The 24,586-nt window shown below is 34.6% G+C and overlaps 1 protein-coding gene across 1 annotated transcript in view; it reads right to left on the reverse strand.

Moving 5' to 3' along the window:
* Positions 1 to 23,742, reverse strand: part of MYOZ2 (myozenin 2) — a 45,399-nt gene extending 21,657 nt beyond the window's left edge. Inside the window, exons 1-4 of the mRNA XM_077142438.1 lie at positions 23,560 to 23,742; positions 22,909 to 22,997; positions 9,555 to 9,724; positions 2,570 to 2,705 (exon numbers count right to left, since the gene is read on the reverse strand). Coding sequence (XP_076998553.1) covers positions 2,570 to 2,705; positions 9,555 to 9,724; positions 22,909 to 22,984 — 382 coding nt within the window. The 5' untranslated portion in view covers positions 22,985 to 22,997; positions 23,560 to 23,742. The remainder of the gene's footprint in view (positions 1 to 2,569; positions 2,706 to 9,554; positions 9,725 to 22,908; positions 22,998 to 23,559) is intronic.
* Positions 23,743 to 24,586: the final 844 nt, after the last annotated feature.

Raw genomic sequence — 24,586 nt, forward strand, 5'->3', positions numbered from 1 at the left:
AGAGTATTGTGTGTGCCTGTGTTTAACCTCTTAGAAATAGAATTCAGCAATACTATATGTCAATATTTCCTGTTCTATTTTCAATGTATTTTAATTGCTTTGTTTCTGATTTTATATATTTTATATATATTTTAACATAACACTTCAATTCAAAAGCCCCGTTATTCTCACTTTATGACAAACTACCTAATGCCCTTTTTCTTAGTCCTGTATTGTAGACATTTAAAAATATTTAATAATTGGATATTTAGCTTTTAGTAGCTGTTTGAATTTGTACTTTTTTTTTTTTTGCCACCATGGCCCACCTGAATTTGTACTTTTAAAACGGCTCTTGAAATTTATATACACACACACACATTCTTGGAAGTAAGTAAAATACACACATAATATTAAATTATGTATGCAGGTAGAAATTCTGTCTATGAATACAATTTGGGTATTTGTCCTGTCTCCCTCTGTCTCTTCTTAGCTTCTGAATTCATGAGGGTAGAAATGAATTCTTCTGTTCCTTTAAAAATTCTATAGTATATAATAATGATAGTATAATAAAAATTCTAAGTGGTGAATTTCTAAGATTCTAAGATTACTAAGTAATCTTAATTAAGTAATTCTAAGATTACTAAGTTGTATTAATATAAACTTTCCATATGTTTTCTCTTGTTCCTATTTAAAAAAATACCCACAAAATTAAATAGCAAGGCTTGCTTTACAGTGGTTGGAGCTAAAGGAATATATATGTATTCTATTATTTATCCATGATATAAAGGTACATGGGGAAAGAATTAACTTTGAGTACTAACATGTTAGGAACTATACAAAATCATACTTAATCCTCACAATAATCCTACGCAGTGAGTTTTGTTTTCCTTATTTTACATATTGTGGAAACAGGGTTAGAGCTTTATTTTCTTTCTCAACCCAATAATGAAGGGTGAAGGGTAGAAGGAGTCAAAGGGTTGAATCCAGAGCTGTCTGATTCTAATGTGTATGTATTCCTCCATGTGCTTAATGCTGTATGCATAAAACCTGTTACCTATTTTTATGTCATAACCTGTGATTTGAATCTAATTGGGAACTTTATTACAATATTGTATTTCAGAATAAATAACTAATTTTTTTGTATGATGTGTTAGTTAGATTCAGTTGTCAACTTGGCCAGGTGAGCATACCTAGTTTTGTTGCTGCGGACATAAGCCAATGGTACGTGAACCTCATCCGTTGCTAATTACATCTGCAGTCGGCTAGGAGGTGTGTCTGCTGCAATGAGTGACATTTCACTTAATTGGCTGGTGCTTAAATGAGAGAGCACAACGTAGCACAGCTAAGCAGCTCAGCATTCCTCATCTCAGCACTTGCAGCTCATCCCAGGCCTTTGGAGATGCAGAAAGAATTCACCCCAGGGAAAGTTGTTGGAACCCAGGGGCCTGGAGAGAAGGCCAGCAGAGACCATCCTGTGCCTTCCCATGTAAGAAAGAACCTCAGTGGAAAGTTAGCTGCCTTTCCTCTGAAGAACTGACAAAATAAATCCCCTTTTATTGAAAGCCTATCCGTCTCTGGTGTGTTACATTCCGGCAGCTAGCAAACTAGAACACATGAGTTTTCTACCTTCAGTGATATTTTATTTGCCTCATTGTATTCAGTAAGAATGTCCTTATATCTAAGCTCAACAATGACTTTGACTTATTTTAAAATAATATTTAAATATATATATATATACACATATAACAACTCTAAAGAATTGCTTCATTTATATCTTTTCAAAAACAGTATTGCCATTTGGGAACTCTAGGAGGAATTTTGCTAAATTTACTATTATGAAAATATGACATAGATGCTGTAAATTCAAACAAGTACCTTCAAATTTTTTAAATCTAGTTTATATATTACTGTTGAGGAAATAATTGAATTTTCAAATACACTTGTTAGTTATTTTGACAAGTATTGTCTAAATAGGTCAGAATTTTCTGAAAGATTTTATAGTTCAAAATCTAACACTATTTTTACCTGTAATATAATGACTGGATAAAGATTTGCTTCTCTTTTAAGATAATAAACAATCATACACTTCAGAGACTGCATTGAAAGTCCTCTGCAGGAGCAGAAATCAACTAAAGCAATTGCCACAGGGTCATTGCAGGTGAGGCATCTGTAAATTTGGTATAAGAAGACCTGGTTTAATTCTTATCCACGTGGCCTCATAGATACTTATAGCCTCCATTATAATATGAGGATTGTAATAAATATGTCACAGTTATGTGAAATTAAAGAAGACAGTATTTATCAAGGCACTTCACAAATTGTACAATCTTATACAAATATGAGTTCAACATAATTACTCATGATTTTATTTTAAATATAATAGGTGATGGCCAATGATACAAACACCCGTTTATAAGAACATGTGGCTACTATAAATGTTTTACATGACTCCTTTAGATCTGAATCTTTACATTTATCTTGAACTTATCCACTAAACAGGTATTTAATGTGAAATGCTGTGTCATTTGAATACAATTTAATAAAGGCTTCAAATGACCTGAGCCATATCAGTTATCAGCGTTTCAGTTACCTGGTGCAATGTTTTCTGGATTTGGAGGACTTCGTGGATCTGGGGTGTTGGGAGGAGTCAACGGGGCTTGCTGTGAGCCACCTTCCAAGTTGCTTCCATCCAGTTTCCCATTCTGCATGGCAATATCGTGCTGTATCTGATCAAAAGCAAATTCTGCTGAAAACTCAGCATCCTAGGCATAGTACATGCATCTCTACACTTGCATATTTAAAATTTTAGTACAATGTCACTTCATTGTTTCAGGGGGCCTCAATAATTTTCCATGGTAATATGGCTGAGTAGTTGAATGAGAAATCATACTGACTTCAGTCTAAGGTCAGTTTTATAATGATAATCCACAACAACGATTAAAGCTCATAGTAACTGTATCTAGTGCTTTGCATCAACTACTTATTTGATATTACCGACAAGTCTATATGGTAAATTTATTTAATTTTAAATCTTTACTGATCTAAAAATGTAGAGCATATTGGCCACACATTTGGCTTGTTCATTCTTATATTACCATGTATTTTATAGTTGGGCCTTCAATTAAATTCTCTAATATATCTAAAGTCTTAAAATTTAATCTGAAAATTGCTGCTGAACAGCAGTCCATGTGTATTAAAATAAAATTTAAAAAATTTTTTTTAATTACATGGACTTGTATAAGGAAGAATATGTAATTTCTAGAAAATGAAATGCTTAAAAAAGACATTGTCTTTTAAGTTTAAGGTGAATTTGTTTTACTATTATAATTTAGGATTTATTCTATGGCAATAGCATAGCACTTTAAAAATCATACAGAACAGTCATTAAGAGAGTATTATAGTCATTGTAACACATTATATCCTGAGGAATATGGCTAGGCTTTATCCCTATAATAAAGCTTTTGCTTTATAAAAAATACATTTATTTATATAAGGTTAAATTATCTCTTAACAGTAAGAAGGAAAAATTTAGTAAAGAACATAGTAAATAAATACCAGTTTTGACTTTTTGTGTGTGTGAAATAGACATAAAATTAATTAATGCTTTTTGATCTCTGTGCTTATTTATAAGATGGTAGCGTGTAACTTCCATTTTAATACTTATTTAATTTTATGGCAACTTGAGGATAAAAGACAATTTTGCCCTGAAGTTTAAATACTTACCATTCCATAAATTAAGGGAGGGTCTCACCTGATAAAATTATGAAGGAAAAGAAGTTAATCCCTGTTTTCAGGCCTCACCTACGCATATCCACTGCCCAGGTGCCTTGTGCACCTGCAGCATCCCAAACAATTCTCCTTTTTTTAAAAAAAAAAGACAAACAATTTTATTGAGATATATTGTGTATTCACATACCATATAATCATCCAAATTTTACAATCATTGGTTCACAGTATCATCATATAGCTGTGCATTTGTCATCACAATCAATTTTTGAACATTTTCATTATTCAAAAAAATGACAAAAGTAAAAAAGAACACCCTAAACATTTCACACTCCCACTCCCCAATACTGTTAGTTATTTATTAACTAATAAATAGCTATTATTTATTTATTTAAATTCTCTGCCCATACACTGGAAAAGGGACTGTCAGTCACAAGGTTTTCACAATCACATAGTCACATCTTTAAAGCTCTATAGTTATTCAGTCATCTTCAAGAATCAAGGCTATTGGATTACAGTTCAGCAGTTTCAGATATTTCCCTCTAGCTACTACAATACACCAAAAACTCAAAAAAGGATATCTAGATACTGCATAAGAATAACCTGCAGTATGACCTTTAGAAATCTCGGTCATAGAAACTTTGTTTCATTTCTCTTTCCCCTTTTGATCAAGAAGTCTTTCTCAGTCCTATAATTCCAGGGCCAGGCTCACCCCTGGGAATCATGTCCCACATTGCCAGGGAGATTTACACCCCTGGGAGTCATGTCCAATGTAGGGGGCAGGGTAATGAGTTTACCTGCCGAGTTGGTTTAAGAGAGAGAGGCCTCATCTGAGCAACAAAAGAGGTTCTCTGGGCATGACTCTTAGTCAAAATCATAAGTAGGTTTAGTTTCCCCTTTTTAGGAATAAGTTTTATAAGGACAAGCCCCACGATCAAGAGCCTGGACCATCAAATTGGCAGACCCCAATGAGTGTGAGAACACAAGGTCTTTCCAGGTGGGAAGTTTGATGTTTTCACCTTTTTCCCCCGTCCCTCAAGGGAACTTTGCAAATACTTTTTAAAAATCTTCTGCACAAATTATTCTGGGATATATTGGAGCATCACACCAACCTGTACAAACCCACAAGACTGCTCTCTATTCATGGTTCCACATAGTTACGGTGTTTGAATAAGCTGACCATACAAGTTAAATTAGTGTGCTTCCAAAAATATAAATTTTGTGACAAATAAACATCCCTTCCTTTGGTCTCACACAAAAGTTGAAGTTTTAAAATACAGTCAACACCATTCTTTACCCTTTAGTCTGCTTTACCTTAGTTTTACCCAGTCAGCTTCAGTTGAGGCTGGCAAAACCCATGGTTTGGCCAGTGGCCCCACCTGCACCCAAACTAATAATGTTGAATTCTCTTTAACCAATCAACTGAAGATGAGGATGGAAAACCAAGTCAGAAACAGCCACAGCATCTGGGAACCATAGTCAGGGCATCCAGAGCACGAACTACAGCTGCAAGGCTGGTTCAAACCAGATTTCAGAGAAAGCCTAGACTGTCCTAAGATAAACGTTGGCTCATTATAATAGTAAATTTCCCACCTCTAGGAAGAGTTTAGATGCCATTTTGTGGACATGCTTATGTGCATGCATAAAAGATAAAGTGATAAGTAAATGTGCAGTGAGCTGGGGAGGTGACGGGGTATAAGGGGTATAAGAGCGGAAGTAGAAGAGAGCTGAGGGAGTCAGTGGGTTGCAGCTTTAAGTTCAGTACCTGACCCCTTGCCTGTGCAGATGCAAATAATAAAGCTGTTTACCTGGCCTCTGTGGTTGACTCCCTTTGTCAAAAGCACCAACGACAGCCCCTTGCTCAGGTGTGGGCTTCCCCCATAACACATTCATAACTCTAATCGAAGTCTGGTCACTTTTTCAGTGTTTTAAACAGTTGCTGTATGGGAGATTGCTGATTTTCCTAGCTGCAGAACTCTAGCTCTGAGTCTCAGGTGTCACACAAATACCCAAAGTTCCAGGGGACGACCAGGTTATACACAAACAGCTCAACATTTCAGAGTTTATAAATACCAGCTACTGAATAGATGTGGCTGCTGTAAGAGCTTACAATCTAGGACCCTTTACAATAGGTTCCAACCTGTTAATCCATGCTCTCAAATTCAATTCTCAGAGTTTGCACATTATAATTAGTCCATATTAGTGAGGCATTATACTATTTGCCTTTTTGTTTCTGCTTTATTTCATTCAACATATTGTTCACAAGTTTCATTCACCTAGTTGCATGCCTCACAACTCCATTCCTTCTTGCAGCTGCCCAATAGTCCATTGTAAGTATGCAGCACAGTTCCTCTTCCATTCCTCAGTCAATTTTCTCCTAGGCCACCTCCACATATTTACTTTAAATCATGGTCCAAATATATTCCTTTTTTTCCCCCCACTTTCTCAAAACTCATTCAGTCAGAGCAGACAATGTCAACTGATATATTGAAATCTTCATGAATAAATTATGTTTGTATAATATTAATAATCGGACATGAAGTGTTAACTTTCGGGAACATATATATATATATATAGTTTTTAAACTAAAAGACTTGGCTCCTAATAAAATTTTTTTTAAACATAGTTTGAGGAGAAACTTTCCAATATCTATCTCTGCCAGAGGTTAAAATTTTTGTACGAAATATATTAAAAACTTTTTAAAAGAGAGTTCAAGAGTTAAGAACTTTTCCCACCCCACCCCCACACTCCGAAGTTTTCTCTCTCTTCTTGACACTTCCATGTTAATTATTTGCCATACTTTGCATTGTTTATCAACTTTTGTGTCATGTGTTATTAGCTATTAGCTACCTGAGGACCAGAAATTTTATCTTCAAAAAGTGCATAGTTACTAAATAGATATGTAGTCTTCAATATAAAATGTGTAGTGATTTATAGAAAAAAAATTAATTATCATGAATTCCACTTTATTTTCCCTTTGTTTATTTTGCCTCTTTGTGTTAAGAAGTCCATCAGTTTATGAACTAAAGCTCCAAACTTGGCTTTGTGTAGCAATGTTTCTTTCTTTCTTTTTAAGAATACACATTTCTTTTGCAATTGTTAATGTCATAAGAAAATTGTGAATTTACCAGCGACCCTTAGAAGTAGCTAGGCCTACCTCCAGCCAAAGCTGCCCTTTATTTCTTCTGTTTTGAAAATGATATTTAATATTTGAACTAATGGTATTGATTAACAAAAATTTGTTTATTGCCTCATTTTTATGACATCATAAATATTATAATAATGTAAGAAATGTATTTTTAAAGCTAAATAATTATTTTGACAATATCTATAGCTTAAGGAAATCAGTAAAACTAAAAGCTCATTCCAGAAAATGTAGTCAGTTGTCAGGTTAAGGTGGTATAAATCATAGAAAGATGATTTAAGAACTAAATTATAAGTAAATAATTGTTCTTTATCTTTCCATGTTATTTTACCTATCACAAGACAGAAACTGTATTTATTATTTTTGAGGTCCCAGTCAGTATGGTATCTGGAACATAGAAATATTTGCCAAGAGTATAAATCAAAGACTGGGAATGTACCTGGACTGAACATTATTTTAAACATTCCTATCATATTGGGTGTGCTCCAAATTTCAATGTAGTGCCTTGACAAAGTGACCGCAGTATCATGTAGTGTGGCTCACCTCCTTCCTCAATGATACGTTGTTCAGGCAATCTTTAGAATTAAGATGAGAGGGAATACGCAGATCCTGAGAGAAGGAAGGCACCTTAAGAGTAAGGCATCCTTACTCTTATTTTATAAATGAGAAAACAGGTCCAGAAAAACAAAGAACCTGGTTCCTAATCAAACTCTGGAGTCCTGGTTCCCAGGCCAAGTTTTCCTTCAGTTACACACATCTTTGCCAGGAACTCTAGAATTCTGAGGGCTGGGTTTTAGTCTTCTTTATTACAGTGTTGCTTAAGTCAAATCAACAAATCAAAAAGGCTTCCCTGAGTACTACTTTCCTCATTTCTAGAGAGGAAAGAGAAATTTCATCAGATTTCAGAGTATATAACTCAATGAAATGTGACTTCATTGCATACATGATGCTTGTTTATTGCTCTGAGTTGTGATAATCTGCCTATTTAGGATTATCTTATTTGCTTAGTGCTCAGTCTTCTAGGAACACTTTAAAATTGTTGACTTACACATTTTATGTATAAAAAAACATTCAGCCACAGGTATATAAGATTATTGTTAATAATTTGAAATACCAGTGATGAGAGAATATGTTGTGTACCTAAGGGTAATTTTACCTTTTCCTGTACCTTCCTCCAGAACTATAATTAAAATATTATCCTTAGAGTATATCAGATATAACTAAAAGCTGTGAAAACTGGCATTATTCATTTGTTTCAGATGTTTAGACTTGTAGTTGATTTTTCAAAGAATTTCCTTGAGCCACCTTATTCTATATTATTTCACAGACTTTCTTTTCTATAATTGCTATTGAAAGAATATAATTATGTAATCAGATTCCATCAGACGGGATAGGGATTATTTTCGGCTCTTATTGTATTAGCTACAGACATTTTCTGCTAAGAGGATAAATTGTGAATTTTTAAAGGGTAACATAATATTACATTTATCCATGATTTCAAGTGAAAAAATCCATCCTTCACAAAAGTAAATACTATAGTTGACTAAGATTTGATGTCTAAATGAATTGATAATTATAACTGTATTTAAACCAGCAATGTTGAAGGACGCTCATTAATGTGAAGAAAATATTTCATATAAGATGTTCTCTCAACATTTACTGTTAACCAGAATCATAACAACAATAAGGGAAATAAAAATTTCAGGAATGAATAAATTTGTGGTGTTTGTGGGTGTGAATATTATTTTTTAAAATATTTTTTAGTATGATGGTATAAGTTCTCAGTGAAATATCTGTTTATGAAGAACAGAGCTGTGTGTTCAAAACAGCTTATTGGTGATGGTAGCTGATAAGTTTTATATATTTTTATAATTATTGTATTTATATAACATAAAATTTTAATTATTATAGTTTTATAATTATTGGGAAAAACCCTAGTAAATAACATTTAAGTTTGTTGTAATCTCTACCCTCCCTTCAGGCTAAGGACCAATGCACTTTTTGTTTTTGATTCTTCTTGCCTTCTATCTGATTTTAAAGCCACTGTCCCAAAGCTGGTTTCTTTCCTACTATGAACTTCCTCTAAGATCTCTCTAAATGATAGTTTAAATGAATATAATATGAATACAATATATAAACTATATATAAATTAAATAACTTCATTTGAGGGAAACCTTTGTCCAAAGAGTTAAATTGACTCTGATTATATAGTTAATGGATTCGACACGTCTCTATACAATGTGGACTAAATGCTTTGGGAGGAGACAGAATGCTGTCTGTAGTTCCCAGGCAGATTTCAGCGCCAGGATGTATTCAACCTATGAAATGCTTATAATTGCTTTGTGGAACTGTGTGTGCTTTGGAAATATTTCCTCCCCAAACATTTATCTATTGGTGATAAGACTGTGGAAACATTTTGTACCACCTCTCTCCACTCCCTCTCTCACTTCTGAGCTGAGCAGACCAGTTCTTCAGTGCCAAATCGACAAGCTTGAAATGTCCCTACTGAACTAAAAGGATACTCATATCATATATAATACTTCTTCTGTTTACTCACCTAAACTATTTGCTACATAAAAAAAAAAGTCTGACAGAAATCAACTGAAAGAAATACATCAAATACTTCTCTGGTAATCTTGTACCACAAACAAATTTAGAAATGCTACCCATTCATATTCATTCTACAAGGTCAAGTTATACCTACATTCATTCGTGCTTTAGATTCATACTGGAAATTTTCAAATGTGTATTTGTCCGATCTTCTTTGACGCATCTTAAATAGTCTGGCACCACGGTTACTGAGATGGGATAATTCTTCCAACATGATGTCTCTGGGGATGCTGACCTTTTTGCCCAGATCGATGCCATCTACATCTGTAAAATAATATTCATATGCGTGAAAAGCCCTAAATCAGGATTTTCTTATGCTTTTCTAAATTCCATAGCTTAATGCATGTGCTATGCTAGCGTGGAGATTAAGATATGGGCTGTTTGGTCACACTGCCTTGTTAGGATCTTGGCTCCACCACTTTCTGTGTGATCATAGATGTGCTACTTATTTTCTGAAAACCTCAATTTCTGAATTCTAATTAGCCCTATCTCTTAAATGGGGTTAATAATACTGACAGTATAAGGTTGATAAGAGGATTAAATAAAATCCTTCGTATAAAGCACTTAGCATAGTACCTGGTACATAGAAAGAATGAATGAAAGATAGCTGTTATTAGTAATAGAATTTCTTCTTTCTACGTTTAGTGAATTTCAGGCAAAACTGCTTCTTAGTTACATTAATAAGTTGTATTCCTGGAATGCCCACCTTCCTGTCCCATCCCACTTCAATTCCCTGTTGTCTCTCTCAAAATACTATTTACTGCTGTTTTCTAAGGTTTTAGTCTTTGTGTCCCTTTAAATACAGTAGAAATTCAGGAAACAAGTGTTATTTTTTTATTCCCAGTACTGAAGGTCTTTTCCAAAGTAAAAAAGAGGAGAATCTCTCCTTTACTTGCTCCTTTAATATAAGTGAGAATCAGAAATATGTTTTTGTGAAACCTACTGAGTTCTTCTTAACCATGGACTGCTTTTAAGTACACAGGAGGAAAAACTGTACCATTAAGAAAATAATTATTATTTTGATTGTTAGGGCAACTTTATGATGTGACCATAATAATTAGGCTTTTCTGGATTCTTAGGGGTAAAACAACAGAATTCCTTGTTGATTTTTCACCCCATTTTGGTTTGAAAAAATCAGTTCATTTACATGTTTTAATATTACATAGAGAGGGTCTCCACTAATTATAAAAATCATAGTACGAAGACTTCTGTTTCTGAAAAGATAGAGTAGAAATAGTTTTCCCTATTCCTCTACTAAGAATAACAAAAAATTCTGGCCATTATGTATACAAAAACATAAGAAGATAAAAATACTACAACGCGCAATTACAAACATGATTGAAACAAATGAGAAAAGTAAAAAGTTCTAGTAAAGAAATAGAAAGTCTAAGCAACGAAATACAATATATAAAAAAGAACCAAATGGAAATTTTAGAACTGAATTTACAATAAATAAAATTAAAAGCTCAGTGAATGGATAGTGGATGGAAGATCAGTGGATTCTGCTCAGTGGATAGCAGAATGGAGAGGACAAATGAAAGAAGTAGTGAACTGGGAGACAGAACAGTAGAATTTGCCCAGTGAGAAGAATAGAGAGAAAACAGACAAAAAAAAAAAAAAAACAGAGCATTAGTGACTTGTAGGACCATGACGGAAGTTAAAATATTTATGTTATTGAAGTCCCAGAAGGAGAAGAGAAAGAGGATAGGGTGGAAAAAGTACTCAAATAAATACTTGCTGAAAACTTCCCAAATTTGGAAGAGTCACAAACCTACAGGGTCAAGAAGCTGAGTACATCCCAAACAGGATAAATCCAAACTTCATAACAAGACATGTCATCATTAAACTTCAGAAAACTAAAGATAAAGAAGATTTTTGAAAAAGCTAGAAAAAAAATGATACCTTACCCGCAGGGGAAAACAATTAGAATGATAGCAGATTTTTCACCAGAAACCATGAAGGTCAGAAAGTGGCACAATATTTTCATGTGCTGAAAGAAAAGAACTATTAAACAAGAATTGTACATGAAGAGAAAATATTCTTCAGGAATGTAGGGGAAATGAAGACACATTCAGATGAAGGAAAACTAGGAGTATTTGTTATCAATAGGCCCACACTAAACGAATGACTAAAGGAAGTTCTCCAAACAGAGAGGATACAGTAAAAGAAGGGACCTTGGAACACCAGGAAGGAAGAAAAAATATAATAAGCAAAAGTATGGCTAAATATGGGTAAATACAATAGGCTTTCCTTCTGTTTCCTTATGTTTGATTGCTGAGGCATAAATTATAACAATGTCTGATGAAGACAATTATTTTATAAACAGAGGAGGATAGAGAATGTAAAAGGAGGTAAAGTTTCTCTACTTCATTTAAACTGGTAAAATGACAGCACCAGGAGACTGTGATAAGTTATGCATAAATAATGTAATACTTTGAGCAACATTATAGATAACATAAAATGGAATTCAGAAAAATGTTCAAGTAAGCCAAAGAAAAGTAGGAAGCAGAAAACAGAGAAACCAAAAACAAAGAGAACAAACAGAAAACAACAAATGAAATGATAAAGTCCTAACACATCAATAACTATATTAGATGTAAAAGGTCTAAATATTCCAATTAGAGGCCAGAGATTGGTAAATTGGATTAAGAAACCTGCTCCAACTATGTGCTGCCTACAAGAAACTCACTTCAAATATAATGATATAGGCTGGTTGAAAGTAGTAAGATGGAAAAAGATAAATCAAATAACATTAAAGGAAAGCAGGAGGGGCTATATTAATATTAAATAAGCAAAGAAAATTACCAAGATAGAGCAGAACATTATATAATGATGAAAGGGTCACTCTGCCAAGAAGACACATCAATCCTAAATGTGTATGCAACAGACAACAGAGCTCCAAATATGTGGAGCAAAAAACTGTTAAAACCAAAGATGAAAAAAGATAAATCAACAATTAAAAGTAGAGACTTCAACATCCTTCTCTCAACAAGTAACGGATTTATTTTATACATAAATCATACAAAGTATGGTCTCTGACCTCAATGGAATCAAACTAGAGATCAATAAATAGAAGATAACAGGAAAATTTTATACACTTGAAGACTACTTCTAAAAAATCCATGGGGTAAAGAGGAAGTCTCAAAGGAAATTTAAAAAATTCATTGAACTGAATTAAACTGTATAACAAAATAATCACTGTTTGAGAAATACAATTATAGCACTAAACACATATATTAGAAAAAAGGAACAGTTTTAAATCAATATTCTAAACTTCCATCTAAGAAACCTAGAAAAAGAAGAGCAAAATAAACCCAAAGCCAGCAGAACAAATGAAATAATAAATATAAGGGCAGAAATTGAAACAGAAAAACAATAGAGAAAATTTTTTAAAAAGAACTGGTTCTTTGAAAAGATAAAACAAATTGACAAACCTCTAGCAAGAATGACAAAAGAAAATGAGAAAAGGCACAAAATTACCAATAGCACTAGAAATGAATCAGAGAATATCTCTACAGACATTACAGCCATAAAATAGATAAGAAAATACAAAGGCCCCCCCATACAAAAAAAAAAAGCATCAATTCCTTGACAAACACAAAGTACCACAGCTTGCCCAAAATAAATAGATAATTTGAATAAGCCTATAACTTTGATGTAATTGAATCTGTAATTTAAAAACTGCCAGAAAGAAATTTCCAGGTCAAATGGCTTCAGTGGAGAATTCTACCAAATGTTAAAGAAGGATTAATACCAATTCTACAAATTTCTTCCCAAAAATAGAAGAGGAAGGAACTCTTCCAAGCTGATCTTGTGAAGCTAGTATTATCCTACTACAAAATCCAAAGACAGTATAAAAAAAAGAAAACTGCAAGTCAGTATCCTTCATGAAAAAATCTTTAGCAAAATATTAGCAAATAGAATTCAGCAATATATAAAAAGATTTACACATATGAGCAAGTGGGGTTTACTCCAGGGATGCAAGGCTGGTTCAATATTTAAAAAATCAATCAGTGTAATTCACCACAATAACAGGCTAAGGAAGACAAACCACATGGTCATCTAGGGCTAGAAAAGAGCTGTTAGACTTGATCCCAAAAGCACAATCCACAATAATAAATATTGATAAGCTGGACTTTACCATAATTAAAATATTTTGCTCTGAGAAATACCCAGTTAACAGAAGGAAGAGAATTACCAGCAACTGCACTTCTGGGCACACATCAGTGAAATGAAGATGTCATGTACACACAAAACCCGGTCATCTAATGTTCATAGCAGCTTTATTAGTAATCAAGAACTGAAACAACCCAGATGTCCTAAAATGGGTAAATGGTTAAATGCATAATGGAATAGCCATAATATGGACTACTACCTAGCAACAGGTAGCACAACATTGTGAACATAATTAACAGCACTGAATTATTTATTTTCCTGTAGTTAAAAGGGGAAATTTTAGGTTGTATATGTGATACTAGAATAAAATAGGGCTGTAGAACACAGTGAACCCTATTGTAAATGATGGAGTGAGAGTAAAAGTACAATTATAAAAAATGTTCCTTCATGAATTGTAACTGATTTACCATGCTAATGCAAGGTGTTAATAATAGGGTGGTATATGGGAACTCTGTGTTTTATGCATGATTTTTCTGTCAATCTACCATTTCACTAATTAAAAAAGGGGAAAAAAAGGAACAAACCATCAAGACATAACACATGGATTAATCTCTAGAGAAGTATATGAATGAAAAAAGCCAATCTCAAAAGTTTACATAGCATAATGATTTAATTTATATAGCATCCTTGAAATGAAAAAAAATTATAGAAATGGAGAACAGATTAGTGGTTGGCAGACGGGTTAAAGAGAGGGTGGGAGAAAGAGAGAAGTGGGTGTGGCTATAATAGGGTAACATGAGGAACCCTTGTTGTGATGGAAATGCTCTATCAATGTCAATTTCCTGATTGTGATATTGTACTGTTTTCTAAAATGTTACCATTGTGAAAATTAGGCTAAGCTTACATTGGATAGTATTGAATAGTATAATTTCTTATAACTGCATATTAAACCACAATTATATCAAAATAAACAGCTTTGATAAAAAATAAAGTTATAACCCTTCCTATGCAATGTGGGCAGCTTGTTTGGCTCCCTGCTATGCCAAAAAAATTCCGTGCTTTACAACGTCTAAGGATGGAAGAAATAGCCAATGGAAGAGAAATAGAAGGAACAGAATTCAGTAGATGAAGGTATTATACAAGTTTCCTGGGAAGCACTTGCCAGCATTGTTCAGTTCTCCCGGGAATATTCACCCTTGTTTACTTGCAAACATTTGGAGTCTCAGTCACAGTGTATTTGGAACATGAAGGAGGAGCTTGGTTATTTTTCAGTGTGTTGATAAATATCTGTCAGTATACTAGTGTATGACTAGGGTGGGCCATTTTACCTTTTTAATTATGTAATAAAAATAGCAACTGCCCTTTAGAGCACAAAGGACAGCAGAGATTCAGTATCACAGTATTGGTTATAATAATTTGGCATAATGATCAGCGGGGACAGAAGAAATCTCCTTTTTAAAATGCACCTTAAAAGGATTCTGTTAGCAACGCAAAAAGACAGAAGGAAAGGATACTAACATAGAAAATTGAAATCCACACATTTTTTTCTACCAGACGTTTTCTAGAATTACATACATGTAATGTTTTTAAACAAACGTGGGTTTTTCTGGAAAAGCATTCTTATGGGCCATTTGCAGGAAATAAAAATAATCCCAAAGCAGGCAGCCACTAGCATAATGCAGAAATAACAGTCTTCATAATAACTAAATCTTTCTTCTTACGATTAAGCCTACAATGTCTTTCAATAAAGAAATCAAAACGGGAAAACAACTTTTCTCTTTCTCCTGTTCCTCCTCCTCCTCCTCCTCCTCCTCCTCCTCCCCCCTCCTCCTCCTTCTTCTAATTACCAACTTGAGTAACTTGAGTTATTATAAACATTTAAATGAGAACAGAAGGGCTAGAAACAGAAACAGCACATTATGGTAATCTCTATTCATTCGAAATTTCAAGCTATGGCATAATAAGCTTAATTTTGAGATATAAAAGATAAAAATTTGAGAATATGTCTTTTATATCCTTTCCCTCTTCCAAATGGCCCCCAATATCAGATGCCTTCAGCAATATTTCTGAAATAACCACAAGACCTAAGGGAATCACTTGCCCTGGGCCATGAGATCTACGACAATCATCCCAGGCTGCTAATTGCCAGGAATTAATCACCTTGGTGATGGTTCAGGAGCAGGTTGTGACATGGCTTAGGCCATTGACAGTGAATTATCAGGAGTTTCCTCCAGGAATGTGCCAAAGATTTCTTTTCTGTTGGATGTAAATGTGCAGGTGTATCACTGAGGGAACGGTTGGCAACTTCTTGGGAGAATGATAGAGCCAAGCTTGGGATGAAACTTACACCATGAAAATGAGAGTAGACAGAGACAGAAATAAGGTCGTTGGTAGCATATCTGAAGTGTTAGGTGACCCTTACCAAAGCACCTCTAAACTTTTCAGTTATGCGAGTTAGTAAATTCCCTTTATTGTTTAAGCTAGCTGGCTTCTGGTTTTCTGTTATTTTCAGATGGAAACTTCCTAGCTGATATAGTTACTCCCCCCAGACCTTCTGTTCATTGACGTAGGTCAAGAAAATATATTGAGATTGGGGTCACTGGGAAGGGTAAAGAAGGCAGGCCTTAAAGCTGAGGAGTGGGGGCCTCTAAGAGGAAAGGAGAAGATAGGAGAGGTATAAAAAGATGGATCTGCTCCTGGTCGTGGGCTCTTTTGTGTTCATAAGAAACCTTTACTCCTCTTTAGAAAAGCATTACAACCACTGCTCTGGATGCTCTAAGGAATAGATGTACAACAAGAGCCATAGAGGACCTACTGCCCTCAGTGGTGGGATGTACACCAATCTATGTCTCTTAAGTCTAAATTTTCTTTCCCTTCCTTCCTGGGTAAAGGACAGTGAGTTAAGGGACTACAAGTGACTGTCTGACGGTATTATGGGTCTCTGAGCCAGAAGAAGTGGATCATAAATGCAGTGCTGTGCTGAAGTTGATTTGCACTGGTTCACAAGAATGATTGTTAAATTTTCAGGAATTGTGTAAAGTGGTAGTTAAACACAGCCAACATAACCATTACTAAAATCAATATAATGGTGCACACCTCTTCCCAATTCTGGAGTCTAGTCTTTAAGCTAGACTTCAAGTTGCTAGCTTAAAGTTGGCTGTGGTGGGAGTATTTACACCACAGATATCAGCAAACCCTACAAATCAAAGCTTTCTTTCTCCTGGAGAGTCGGTTGTTAAATATTTATTGACATACTACTAGACAAATCTAAACTGCTTTCATCAGTGCCAGGTACATGTTAATTCAACATACATTAAAAAAAAAAGACATAAATTCCCCAAAGTCTCCTTCTCTTCCTTTCCAATAGTTAAAGTGATGATGTAACTGGAGCAGGAGTTCCAGGACCATTTGTGAGTTGGGGAATTTAATGTATGAACATTCTCATTCCTTAAACTTTCAGAGTGAAGAACGCTGCCAACTGAACACACAAAATCCAAGTTCAGCTGTTCCCTGCCCTTTGTGACAACCCCCTGCATAGGGTCTGTCTTAACAGTGTGCTTAATCTTAATGCATGATAAATGATATGTCTTATTCAGGATACATATCTCTGCCCTCATGACTTAGAAGGTTGACTTTGTGGCATTAGATCATCTATTGAAAATAATATTGCTAGGCATACTTTCCTACTGATGTCATCTATGGCTGATCCAGAATTTTTAATTTATTCATTTAAAGAATTTGTCAGAATTAATCTATAAATTTTGCTGTTTCAAAGTTTGACAAAGTTAAATACTTTTGAACTTTAAGGTATTCATCAAAATCAAGTTAATTTCCACCAAAAATATAACTTTTAATTTACTAGAAATATTGAATAATTGTTACCTTCTTAGCAGTTTTATCAAAAAATATTTTTATAGTTAAATTCAGATGTAAAATCTTACATTAAAAAGTGCAAATGTTTAAATTTTTGAGAATGTTTTCTGTCCACCTTTCATACTGTGGAGACACATTATAATGATTTCTAGAAACCTGATGGAAATTTGCATTTTCTTTGGAGAATATCAGTGGTCTCTGAAAATGTGAGCAGGTCCTTGTTCAAACCTTACTTCAGTATGTAGGCTTATGAGCAGAGACTGGATTTAAAATTATCCAAAAAGAAACATGCTTTTTCACATTTATTTCATAGGTTAACACTCAGAAATTTAGTTAACAAAGACTTACTCATCCATCTTTTTATTATTATCCATCTGAGTAGAAACTCTAGATTTCAGCTTTGGAATATTTGATAAATGTTAGGATAAAAAATATCTCCCATGAAATAAATATAAATATTTATGGTGTGGCATATAAGTCCTTTTCCCCTTCTGGTAGATGGATAAAAGAGAGTTGTGGGATTGTTTTATATCTATGGAGTCTTTCAAATGGGATAATTGGAAATAAAGGATATTGGAAATCCAGCCCATGAATATGATCTTAATCTCTCATTGTGTTCCCACCTGGAATTTGGTTATATTGCTTCTTAAGTTGCTAGCTGGAGACCCCTTTGTTAGTTATTTAAGGCAGCTAAGGAGAGCAGAGAAGGATGGACATGGAAGAAGTCATGAGAAATGAGATTACTAGTGGATGGAATTGTACAAATTGGAAAAAATCATCTATTATCTATTATACTAGAATGAAAAAGGCAACCAAGAAAACAAGGATGATGGAATAGTATGGGTAGAACTAAACATGGCTATTCCAACTTTGGCATAGAATAGAATTGATCTTAGTTCTCTGGTGCTACTTTTCTGCAGGGCCTCATTAGAGATTTAGAAATTGATTGCATGCTTTAAAAATCTATGGATTCCAAAGTTATGGCTATACTCCAATTTTCAAAGATGCCAACTTTCTTAGCAACCAATTTTTGGTAGTTAATCTATCAATTTTCTGGAAATAAAACTTATTTATATCCACACCCACACTTTCTTTAAACAAGTGTCCTTCTAAATTTTAAGTAAGACCAAAAGTATGATTATAAATCTGATAGATTTCCTCTTATTGTATCTTAAATCATTAGTATCTTTCAACAGAATTCCAAGAGTTATAACTATTAAAATTCTTTATTACTTTTCCAGAAATTATATGGAAACACTCATTGTCCTTAGCATCATTCTTTTCTTCATATCCATCTCAGATACCCAGACACTCATCCTTGGAGTGACTGGATCTTTCAAACCCTTCACAGAGAGGAGACATACAATGGGAAAATCACCTTTTCTTAAAAATAAAATCCCATAAAAATAGAAGGTAATACTAAAATTAAAAAAAATGCCATTTCAGTAATACAGAATCACATCTGGACCTACAAACATATGTGCTTGGAAAGTAAATAGGTATTGTTATGAGAACTACATAAGAAGAAATACTATGAAAGCATCCCAGTCTATCCTATACTCCTTTATTCTTCTGGAATAAAGCAAGACTTAATTTAATCATATTTTTAAATGTTGTGCATCTTCTTTTTCATTCAGATCTTAACTACCTGGAAAAAATACAATATGGTAAATGAGAAATTAAGTTGAATACAACCTAAGGAGAAAACCAAACTATTTATTTTTTCTTATCAGAGAAGCCAATGTACACAAGAAGACCATAATCTAAACTGGTGGCTAGAGATTATCTGAGGCCATTAAAATGCCATTCAAGCATCACAGGAGTAATTCTTGAAAAAATTACAGAGAACTTACTTGCAAAGCTGTTTTGAGAAGTAATTAACATTTATGAATCACTGGACCTATGTGTGACTAATCCTACATCAGGACATTCTACTCATAAATATAACCCATATATTAAAACAAGAAATTTCAGGTTTGAAATGATGACCCCAGGAAAATTTATGAGTTTTTAGTGTAATCAAAGAAAGTGAGAATAAAATTCTTTAAAAGGAAGCCCCTAAAATAAATAGTAATGCAGGTAATATAAATCCCTCCTCCCCCTCCTTTCATTTCATTTAACATTTGTAAACAATTCTATGAGTGGTAATTATGAAGAGTCCCCTTTACACTTGGTAATTAACTCCTGCTTAATAAATTTAGATATTTGGGGGACCACACCCCCAGTAATTATAATTCCGGTTATTCTAGCATACCTATCTGGCCTGACCTTATTTCCTCTGCTTTTTCTTGAAGCAATGAGAATGTTAGCATGAAAATTTAAACAAAACAAAAGATAAGTAACCAAAAAAAAAAAAACAAAAAACCCTCTGCACGTAACCATTAGGTTATGTGTTTTTTTCCTCTGCCAAACTTTTTACATTTCCTTTGGCCTTCCTTGGAGTCCTGATTTTAAGGTTGATGATTTGATCAAGTAGAGTTAAGATATGCTTAAAAGAAAAATAAAGGGGTCTTTACAGACTCCATCATCAGAAAGCGTAGAATTCATACTCTGTATGTTTCCTGTGTTTTTCAAAGTGCTTGTAACTTATGTCAATATTATCATTTTCTTTGTTTCTGGTGGGGAAACTCAAACACACAGATGTTTGACTTCAGCATATAGCATGGTAAATTCCAATTAAGGAATTTTAGGGTTGGACATAAGTGAATTGAGCCTTCCTCAGTTTCACATGAGGACTCTGACATCAGTTCTGGAAAACGAGCTTGCTGGTACTGTATAAGCAACAGCGCTCCATTTAGAGTCTGGGCTTCCTGTTTTTAGACCACAAAGCTAGACCTTCTTCCTGAAGTCACAAAAACAATCTGCCCAGTTTCTTCAGTGTGCAGGGGAATGTTGTTGACCAGTAATGAAGAAAGAAGACAAACACAAAAATAACGGTTATTTGTTTTTTTAGGGAACCTGGATTTGACTTGAGCAATGTCAATTGCTCTAGAATGCCTCTTCTTATTCCATTCTTATCTCCCCCTTCTCTTTTTCTATCAACTTATTATTTCCTATCTTTTTTCTTCCTCTATTTCTCTCTCCCTTTTCAGTCTTCAAGTTTCAAATCAGTTACTAAATAAAAGAAGAACCTGATTAGGACTGAGAATTTGTCCAGGCTTGCTATAAACTGAGCAGGTCTGGTGGGCAGGGGCTATTATGGAACATCTTCTTGCCCCCATAACTAATTCACATGCAGATAATGAGAAAATATTTTGTGTTTTTGACTTTAGAGTAACACTTGTTAGATGGTGGCAACAATGGCTCAGATATTCCTGTATAAAACATAGAGGTTTTTTGTATTACAACTGGAATACAAGACAGCTAGCACCGTGACCTCTACTAATAATGATGTGATGATGGTGATGGTGATATGATGATGAGGATGGTCAATATGAGCCTACACAGACTCAGGGCTAGGAGATGCTTCTTCTTATTTTCTTGGGAATGTGGTATACTTGCTTCTAGTACATATTTGACACCAAATCATAATGGATCCTTAAATGAACAGCAATTTGGGGTGTAGTTAGTGGCAGCAAGGAGTTATCCACATTTCTATTCAATTAGCACTGTAACCTGTGTAGATGGGATTTCTTACTGCTATGAAGTGTTTGAGAGTTTGGGAGGATTATTTCCAAAGAGGTTTCCCTGAAATCATTGTCTCATTTCTGCATTCTTAGAAACACTGACCCTCCCCCTAGCTCAGATCTCTAAACACCATGCCTTAAAAAGTTCCATATATGCTGTTAGAGGAAATAAGAGAAGAAAGTGAAATGTCTGAGCTGTTTTAAAGTACTAGAGCTATTTTATCTGAGAGGATAAAGAGTTTGTGATTATCGCCCTGTTATCTGAATAGTTGACATCCGCACAAAGGCAGAGCATGTGACTCCACTTAAGGTGGCTGGAAGACTACCAGGGACTTAGGAGGACCGCAGGCTTCAGACTTTACACCAGACCTCACTGTGATGAGAAAGTGGCTTTTATTTTCTAGGCATATAATCATGTTTTTTCTTTATATTCCATTTTTAAAATTTTGATTAAAAAGAAAAAAAAAAAAGAGCGAGAGAGAGAAAGACATTCTTATCATTACCAACCTGTGATGATCAGTGAATCCAACATAGGATTTAGACCAGGAATTAAATACATAATTGATTTTAATTATGATGCTTATGCTTCTAGCAATTAGACACTAACTCATCCAAAGTCCGGATTTGGTTTGAAATCCAACTGATTATCTGATCTTTGCCCTACTAATTAGGAAAATTATAAAAACAATTTTTATGTAAACTACCTGAAACAGGAATTATGAGCAGAAAAGCAAAACAAATTTAAGGAAATGTGCATTTTTGGAATTTTGAATTGGTATTAATTCAGTTCTGGGATCTGGTTCAGATTATTCTCATTTTATTTCAAGCTAGTTTTGACATCATAGTAAAACATAGGAACCAAGTTGAATCCAAGATGGTAATTTTGTATTTAGAAAATAGGATACAAAACTTAACAACAAGACCCTTTAGATTTGACTATATTGTGTGTATGTGTTGGGAGATGTGAGGGGAATGGTGGAGGATTGGATATAAACCTCTCTTTGATTTGTTCCATGCATCTTGCTTTATGAAAGGTGAAATACATAAAACAATATACTTGCCCTGGTTCCTGCTGTCCTGACCAGATCTTGTGCCTCTAGGTCCCAGTCTGGTCAAGGTGAAAGGTTAAATACCTTGCCAATGAGGGGAAATAAGGAGGCAATGGAAAATCCCTATAAATATGTCTGGAGTGGTTCAAATCAGCCCTTAAAAGGATCTGGCCTGGATATTACACTTAACTTTTAAAATTGTTAACTCCTTGCTCATGAACAGAGGTGAATTTCCTTTATAACAGTAAAAATACAACATATAAAGATTTGCTTTCCAGAGTTATTTGGTGAAATTTAAGGAAAAGAAGACAATGGGTTATCAATTTACATCTAATAATAAGCAATGAATAGGAATTCCAATTTAATTAACAGCTTCTGTACCAGAAGGACGAGTAGAACATATTTTGAATGATTTATGTAATATAAAGTAAAATAAATCGAGAGGAACCATATAGGATAGGAAATGAAGACCTGTCCAGAAAAATAGAGGGAGAATGAGAGTGATATTAACTTATAATGTAAAAGGCAAACCAAACAGAATGCACATCAGCTGTCAGATTGCTTCATTCCTTAAGAGCAGTTGTTCATCTGAAAATAGCTTTCAAATGAGAAAGGATGACTATGAAAGGATTAGTTACCATAGGCTTTTCTATACCCCCTACAACTCCAGCTTTGCTATAACAGAACAGCAAGAGTTTAAAGGAGGTAAACTATAGATTACTAAATAATATTAGGTAGGATCTAGATACATTAATGCTAAGAAAGATTTTTATTGAACTGATACCATTTCCATGGATTTCCTTCATGATGGCTGATGCTTGTTGTTTCCTCTGCTTCACCATGGTGCTATGTGATAGCATGTTTTTTTGTTACCTGTTAAAAATAAAGGGACATTATGAGGCAATGTGAGAAATTCACTTGGAGTATTTTCTATCATCCCTTTGAGACAGAGCATCTTTGTTCTTTATTAAGAATTTATTGTTGCTTTTTACTGAAAGACTTTAATATGCACTTCTTGTCTGGTGACAGAGCTTGTGATTAACTGACAGGCAATGTCACAGTGAACAGAGAGTGATAGTCACAGTTTCAGACCAGTCTTATCTGTACATTAGTACAATGATCATCAGGCAGTGAGAAGCAACGAAAGAGCTGGCCTCCTCTCCCCTCCCTCTCTCTTTTACACAGTTTATTTAATGTGTCATTGTTTCCTTATTCTTACTGGCCTTCATTTGTAACAGCATCACAGTACATCAATTCCAGCAAACTATAAGAATGAAGGAAAGACACCAGCTTAAACCAGAGCACTTTGGTGGTGGCATTATAATATTGGCATCAAGACCTGTCTTTTAAAGAAAAAAATGCCCATTAACTGAGTCACAACTATGAATCACTGGACAACTGACTAATAGAACATTTTAGGAAGCAGTATACTCACCTTGCTGTTTGACTGTACTTTTCAACAGGGAAGAATCCCAATTTGTGTAGGAAAGACTTCAGAGATGGACTACAGATGGCACTTGGGCAGGATGGTTTTTATCCTTGAGCCTGGGGCGGCATGGTCCCTAGCTCTGACTCAAACTGGAGAAAGAGCCTTTCTGAAGAGACTGGCATCCAGCTGACTTCAACTGACTATATATAGCACCAAATACTTTAGCTACTCATATCTTCCTGGCGAAAGAGAGGAATAGAGAAAGATTAGATTGCCTCTATTGTGTTTTTAATTTGTGAGATGGCTGAATGAAATGTTCATTCGTTGGACATACAGCAAGTTTTTACTGTGCACCTTTTGTTTGAGGAGATAGTAGCTAAAAGTGATTTTTTTTCAATGTAGCTCTCATGCTCTTCGCAATTGAATTGAGGAGCAAGAGATATACATGAATTAGGACAGAATGGCGGGTGAGTAAGCATGAGAGTGATCAGTACAGACTATAATTTCTATGGAGTTTCAAGAACAGAGGAGGCAATGTGGGGTAGCTCACTAGAGCCAGCCCTTAAGCAAGAGTGAGAACTTGTGTAACATTAGGAGAAATTGGTAATATTTTAGCAGTAAAAAAGGGGAGCATTTTGAAATGGGACATTTGAGGTTAAACCATGAACCTATCTAAATAAAAGCTTAGACTCATAAATGGGTTCCACTTCTTGAAGAGTCCCTGTACAGTCCAATCACTGCAGAGCCGGCCAGTCTCTTCAAGGTCTGAAGTCAAGGATTCCTGAACAGGGGGTGAAGGATAAGAGTTCTGAAAGGTAGACCCTGTTGGCTTCCTTACTGACTGTGCACACAGAAATGTGCTCTCGTCTCTGAACTTCTGATTTTACTATTTCCCACATTCTGGAACATGCTTTCCCCTACTCACATGACTCACTTCTTCATACATTCCGGATTCCACTCAAACACCAATTTCTAATAAATTCCTTCCTGAACACCCTGTCTAAAATATGACACTGTGCCACTCTCTGTTCCC

The sequence above is a fragment of the Tamandua tetradactyla genome, chromosome 24 (assembly GCF_023851605.1).
Source record: "Tamandua tetradactyla isolate mTamTet1 chromosome 24, mTamTet1.pri, whole genome shotgun sequence".
NCBI classification, from domain to species: Eukaryota; Metazoa; Chordata; class Mammalia; order Pilosa; family Myrmecophagidae; genus Tamandua; species Tamandua tetradactyla.